The sequence below is a fragment of the Eupeodes corollae genome, chromosome 2 (assembly GCF_945859685.1).
Source record: "Eupeodes corollae chromosome 2, idEupCoro1.1, whole genome shotgun sequence".
Lineage (NCBI taxonomy): Eukaryota > Metazoa > Arthropoda > Insecta > Diptera > Syrphidae > Eupeodes > Eupeodes corollae.
The window spans coordinates 28,153,815-28,160,459 of NC_079148.1; the positions used below are offsets into that span (position 1 = coordinate 28,153,815).

Below are 6,645 nucleotides of genomic sequence, written 5' to 3' on the forward strand. Positions count from 1 at the left end.
TGTTTAACATTATTTTGTACTCAAAAGCTGTGATAAAATGTTTGTTATGCCTTCATTGTCGAAGACAGTTTGTCTAGGTTATTGTCTTTCCGATGTTCCTCTCCTCCGTCCTCGTCGTCCGATAAAAGTGATATACTGAGATCTCCCGACACCGACAAGTTGCTTTTGTTCAGTCTTTTGCTGAGTCGTTTGCTGTCCCTGTGTTTCTTCCGCTTCTTTGTGATTGTTTGTAGATTCTCCTTAAGCTGGGTAAGCGATAGCTCGAATATGTTGTTGCCCACTGCTGTCTGTACTGTCGTCTCGCTGGTTAGCATGGGGAAGATCCTGGCTTGCGTAGCTACTTCGTCTTCATTGTCCGATGAGAGAATTATGCTGGTTTCAATTTCGGATGGTCGTGTTTTGACGTCTTCGATACATGGAGGCGGTGGTTCCCTGTCTTCTGTTTTATGTTCGTCATCTGTGGACTCGATTTCAATGGTCTCAGAAAATAATGCAGCTAAATTGGGTGATGGGGAGGGATGTCCATTGATTGGTGCACTTTTGGATTTTGGTTTAGGTTTAGAGCGTTTTTTGGGGGGTTTATTTTTAATTTTATTGGCGAGACGTCGTCTTTTAAGGCGTTTGTTTTTAAAAAGGCTTTGTGATATATGGAACAGTAGGACGGTCTTCGGTTTGTCTTCTAGGTACAACGATAGAAGTATTTAATTAAAATCGATTTTTCTTTGTAAGAAAAAATAATTTGTTCTACTTACCTTTGTTTGCAGACATTTTAATTTGCATTTAATAAGCGGCGGACACAGGCACACGCAAGTTTTTGTTATCAATCTTGCCCGAACAGGCTTCACGTTTAAGTTAGTACTTGATGCTTTTTGAAGCCGCGATGGGCTGATGGAATTGCGTTTCTATAATTTTTGCATTTTATAGTTTTTATTTTGAAATAATTTAAAAGAAAAATAATTATTTTAAAATAAATTAATTTAAATCTTAGCAATAATTTTGTTTGTTTGCAAACAATTTTTTTTTTCTGAATTGCGTGCGGTGCGATGATTGATGACGCAACCTGACACTACACTCTACGAGACGACTGACACTGACAGTAGAGTGACAGTTAGGACAGTTAAATCTGAAGAATTTTGTTTCGAACACTTATGCTACGTTTTCATGGGGAATTGAATCGGAAAGACGTTCTGAATTGAAACGAAAATGAATGGAAGATTCGAATTTACTAGTGGTTTTTGGTGTGTCATTTCTATTCCATTTGAATTCTGAACCGAAATTGGGATTTGGTCTTTGTACATTGCGGGACCTAGCAGCTACATCATAACAAAATATCACAAGAATAGATTGAGGAATCGAATCAAAACGTTTACCTATGAAACCCAAAGCAGCAATGTTGCTTAATGATAGGTACTGCAGGATCGGAGTTGACTAAAAATTTGTAGGGGAAGAATCAGAGTGGGGTAGTTGTTTTGATGCAAACCAAATGAATCGAAGTCACGCCGGTTTGTCTCCGTCGATCCTTTTGAATTTTTAATTAATAAAATAAATTGGGTGTAGCAACAGTCCGTTGAGAACTAGGGCCTAGTGACTTACAACTCTCAACCATTCCTGTGTGCGAGTAATGTTGTCAGGAATGGAGAGGACCTACATGACAAGAGTTACTCTTGGAGAATTTGCCAATTCCTCGCAAGAGGCAGTACCCTTGAAAAGACTTTAGATGGCATAGGCAGGGATAGAACCCAAGAACTCTGGCATGACAGTCCAACGCACTAACCATCATGCCACGGGTACTAACTTTTGGATTTTTTATAAATCAATAATCAACGAACCCGAACCCACGGATATATATATTTTTCGGCCATGTTTTTCTTCCTACTAGGTTCATAATTTTAACATATTTTTTTTTGAAATTTCAACAAGTGAATAAAAATTTTCAATTTATTTTATAAAAACCCTTTTTTATGTTGATCATTGTCCAAATTCACATATATTTGTTTTTGATAGAAATTGAAACCCTAAATATAATCAATCTGTCAAAGTGGCTCTGGCTCAGTCGTGTATGCCACTCAAATTTGGATAAATGGCTTGGAGCCAATAGTCTAAAGCTTAAGAATTAATTTAAATATTTACAAAATGGATGCATTCATAACCTAGGCAAAGTTGAATCAGCTTTGTAAATACAAAATTGTACTACAAAGCTGGACAATAAAGAGCTGTCATTCTAATGACAAAAATGTAAACTTTTTAACTTCAGATCTTCTTTTTGTTGTTAATTAAAATTAAAATTATTGTTTTCATTTTTCATATTGGTACTCGTAGTTTGGCAGATCAACAATGTCTTAAGCTAAGTTTACACGGTTGGAAAATCTTCCAATATTGGCAGATTTTACGCGAAATATTTAAACCAATAGTAATATATTATATCAACAATGTAAACACCAAATTTTTATCTGTCAAATGTAACAGGAAAAATGTTCAGCCAGCCATGCGCCGGCCGTCGCGACGCGTCGTCGGACAATAATTTATCTAGCAATCGTAGTTCTCTCGCCTTAATCGTAAAAAATCGTCTTAGCTCATAATTGTTTGTATTTTCAAATATATAGACGATTGTTCACTAAATAACAGGCAGAAAGTTTTTCAACAGAAAGCAATTAAAATGTACTACTTAAATGAAAAGAAATAAGAAGTCACCGTCTGGCGAAATAACGAAAAAGAAGTTACAAAATAAAAGTTCAAAAGTATTGGAGGCATGAACAAACTCTACAATTTATCCAGGAGATCGAGACCAGGTGATGTTGTGCTGAGTATAAACTACCTAAGAATATGGTTTACCAAGACTTTGGCGACGCAAATGAGTTGGCCGTCAATGAATGTAAAGCCAAACGGCCAAACCTCCGAATAACCTTCAATTTTAACCTAAACAAAATGCAAACAAAAAACCGGCCAAGATGGTCGTTGTGGAGTGCTTAATTCTTGTTTTATATTTTTTTCCCGATGTTTTTGCACGACCTGTTGTTTGCACTTCTGAAATACATTTTTTATATTCTCTATCATCTGTCAAGAAAATTGTCTTCCAATAATATTTGGTTTTCTTAACCAACAATAAATGATAAAATGAACACCTACAAAATGTTTTTTTTTTTCATGATATTCCTTTTTATTATAAAGTTTGAACGTTGACATTATGTGTATCATTATTTAAATGACCACCACAGGAATTGTTGCAAGCATCGATTCTTTTGAGGTAATTTTCCAACACTTTTTGATACATATTGGGCTGTATTTCAGCCATAACTTCACAAATGTTAGTTTTAATTGCTCTAAAGTTAGAGATTTATCTCCATAAACACGGTTTTTCGCGTAGCCCCACAAAAGAAAGTCCAGCAGGTCGGTTATCATATGACCATAACTCTCCGAATTGACGGTGACAGACGTTCCATCATTGTTTTCGAAGTTTAAGGTCCAATCACACCTCGCGACTAAAGAGCGCACCAGATAATGATTTTTTGTGGATGAAATGGTCTCCCTTGAAGTATGAAAAATACGAAAACTTTGCTCATTGAAGAAAATATTGTTCGAAAAATCGACGTCCACCACCTATTGCTCAAGCACCCTTTTGACGTTTCTATGATGACGCTGTGATTGGTCAGCTGGCTTCAGTTGTTGTGTGAGCTGGGCTTTATGTGGATGAAGGTGTGATCCAAATGCAAAACAAGCCATCATAGTGTGCCGTTAGAAAGTCCTAATTCCTGAGAACGACGAGGAATCGACACATTCGGGTCTTAGGCAAAAATTTCACAGCAGCGATATTTTCTTTGATACGAGCGAAATTATGGTGCACAAGACTTACAATATATGTAACCAATTTAGTCTCTTAACAACTTAGTTTGGTAGATGTCGAATTCCAGCCCTATGCTTTTGAAACAAACCGAAAAATGGATAGCCCGTTACATTGTGACGTGATACCATTAATTAGTATAAACTCGAAAAAAATCAACTAAAGTTTTTTTTAAATCAAAAAATGACAATAATAATAATAACATTTAAGACACCTGGTAAAATTTGGTTTAGCTACGATTAAAGATATTGCCTTCAAACTAAATTATTTTAGAAAAAAATCATTGTTGCTGACAATTTTATTTTATAAAATAATATATTATAAATAAATAAATAATATTATTTGACTCAAAATTATTATATTCTGTGGAAAATATTGTTGTAGACTTTAGAAAAATACAATTGGCAGCTTCTTTTTCAAATAAGAAAAATGCTACTAAAAACTGTCCAAAAAAAGGTTTTCGACTAAAATATTTCTGACGTTTTTAAAATATATTTCACAGTGAGTACCATCCCATCCTTAATTTCCTATTCTTCCACAGTTGCACAGCCTAGTTTACGTATCAATTACAATTGCCGTAAGGTGTTTGGGTTTCCTTAGGCGGTGCAAAAAATATTTCACCACTTCTGATCTGGCTGTTATCTACAAGACTTACATACGTCCAAAGCTTGAGTATAACTCCCATCTCTGGGCTGGTGCTCTTGCAACTTACTTAAGATAATATCATTATAAGTTGATTTACTTCGCTTGAACATTGTCGTAAGATCTCTTGTCTGGCCCTTTTTTAACATTATTTTAACGGCATATGCTCTAGTGAAATAGTCAGTTGCATTCCTCCCCTTAAACAGTTCAACCGTAATACTCGCGCTTCTAGGAATGCTCATCAGTATAACCTCGAGCCCAACTTCGACCGTACTGTCAAACACAGAGATTCGTTCTTTAGCCGTACTACGCGAATGTGGAATGCCTTACCACACTCTGTCTTTCCTAGTCATTGCAATATTCAGAAATTCAAAACCAATGTGCACCGACATCTACTTTTAAACACTCTCTCCTCTTCCTAGTCCTCACACTGTGCCTCTGCATAATAATGGTAGTAATATCCCCTTGAGTATGTGTTTATTATAAAAAAAAAGAATAGGACCAGTGTGGGTCCTCTTTTTAAATGTCTGCTTTGCTTTTGAGGTCTTAAGTATGAAGTAAGACTTCATTACTTTTTCTTCCACCTGATTTGCAGAGGCAATTGACGAAGCTCGATGTCGGTGGTGTAAACAAAGGTGGTTTGCCTCCAAAGCACAATAATCAAGAAAAGCTTAAACCAGTATCATAAAAATCGTTCCTAATTTTCAATGTTCTTGAAATAATTATAAAAAAGAACGAATCAATGAATCAGCAAACCTGCAGCGAAATACATTTGATTTTATTTCTTTAAATCTGTATTTAAATTCCCATTTAATGCACTTTAAAAGGTAGGTACCTATCTAGAGTCTACCTGAAATGCAACTAGACTCTAGAGTTCAACAACACTTCCACAATGTTGCTTCTGAGAACTAACACAGATCCTGATGACACATAGCATTCAAATAATTCATGGCAAGAAGAAACGAGGAGCAAGAACCTTTATTTGAAATAAAATGCAAGTAAATAACAATCAGTTCGAAAGAATCTTAAATAAATTGAAATTCCCACGCCACAACTCTTGGGCTCCCCTCAACACACAGAGTGTATTTTTGTTTGGTAAGCAGTTTTAGCGAGTTTGAAATAATACATATCCCTGTACTAATGTTCAACCAAGTTGTGATCTTCCAAGAAACAACAATAGCGCCCTTTCATTATATAGTCATGTAACGTTATGTGTGGTATGTCCTTGAAGGTCAACCAAAGTGACATCTCCGTCTTATAAGTCGCAAGTCCCCTAAAGTTTAACACATGATGTGTGCATGTGTATTCTGGTCTGGAGCGGTCTTTCGCTACAAAATCTTTGCAGCGCCTACAAAAATTGATTGAGTCCTTTTCACAGTGGTTTGTCTCTCCTGTTTTATATACATCCATAGGTACATATGAAATAAGCTCACACAGCGACAAAGACAGGATACATCAGGCACCCTGCTAAGTATATAGGAAAATTCCTGCGTGTAATTTATTCCAATCCCGATGTAGTATTTCAAGAATCGTACATAATATAAGACGTCCGGGGCCTGTATCTTCCCGACGACTCAGGTCTGCAAGAAAAATGGGCAGCAGAAAAAAAATGTTGGCACCACCCACAAAATAGAAACAAACGTTTTGAGTGTACGAGTACCTGCTTCACTGAGATTTTGAGTGAATTCGATAGTGCGCAAGATTTCAAATCATAGCTAGAGCTTTTGTGCAGATTTTTGGCTGAGTTTTTAAATATTTTCCATCACACATTGATTAAGAAAGAGAGCAGGTCTTTTAGTTTGCATTGGACCTTTTGATGGAAATGACAACTTCAACTAAATTAAAAGTGATTTAAGAAGATAGCAAAATATAACGACACATACGTTTTCGAAATAAATCCTGAACATTTTTCATTCTTTGAAATATATATGTATTTTTTATGTTGATAATGAAACTAAACTAAATATGCGACAAACTTACACTTTACCATCTTCTTTTCAAGGATAGCTAGAAAAATTTGCGTTTTTCCATGTTGCGAAAATCAACTGTATTTAAAAGCTACGTAATTAAAATTTAATTTTAAAGTGCGTATTTTATATTAAAAACAATTAGATAAATCAAATAAAGAGATACTCTAACTAACCCAATTTCATTCAACACAAAAA

General features: G+C 35.4%; 1 protein-coding gene across 2 annotated transcripts; it reads right to left on the minus strand.

The window, feature by feature from the left end:
- Positions 1 to 44: 44 nt before the first annotated feature.
- On the minus strand, positions 45 to 1,074 carry LOC129946532 (uncharacterized). 2 transcript variants are annotated; one of them, XM_056056752.1, is made up of 2 exons: positions 753 to 1,074; positions 45 to 676 (listed from the first exon to the last, which is right to left on the minus strand). In XM_056056752.1, exons 1-2 carry the CDS (start codon positions 778 to 780, stop codon positions 45 to 47), a joined length of 660 nt encoding a protein of 219 aa, XP_055912727.1. In that variant the 5' UTR covers positions 781 to 1,074. The 2 variants fall into 2 exon arrangements, with proteins under 2 accessions (XP_055912727.1, XP_055912726.1); XM_056056751.1 differs by having other exon boundaries at positions 45 to 679.
- Positions 1,075 to 6,645: the final 5,571 nt, after the last annotated feature.

What these genes read in the sequence shown, in the direction of transcription:
- LOC129946532 (XM_056056751.1), bottom strand. Translation starts at nt 780, where the DNA reads ATGCAAATTAAAATGTCTGCAAACAAAG. An exon ending in TAAAATGTCTGCAAACAAAG is followed by an intron (nt 680 to 752) that starts GTAAGTAGAACA and finishes CGTTGTACCTAG; the next exon opens with AAGACAAACCGAAGACCGTC.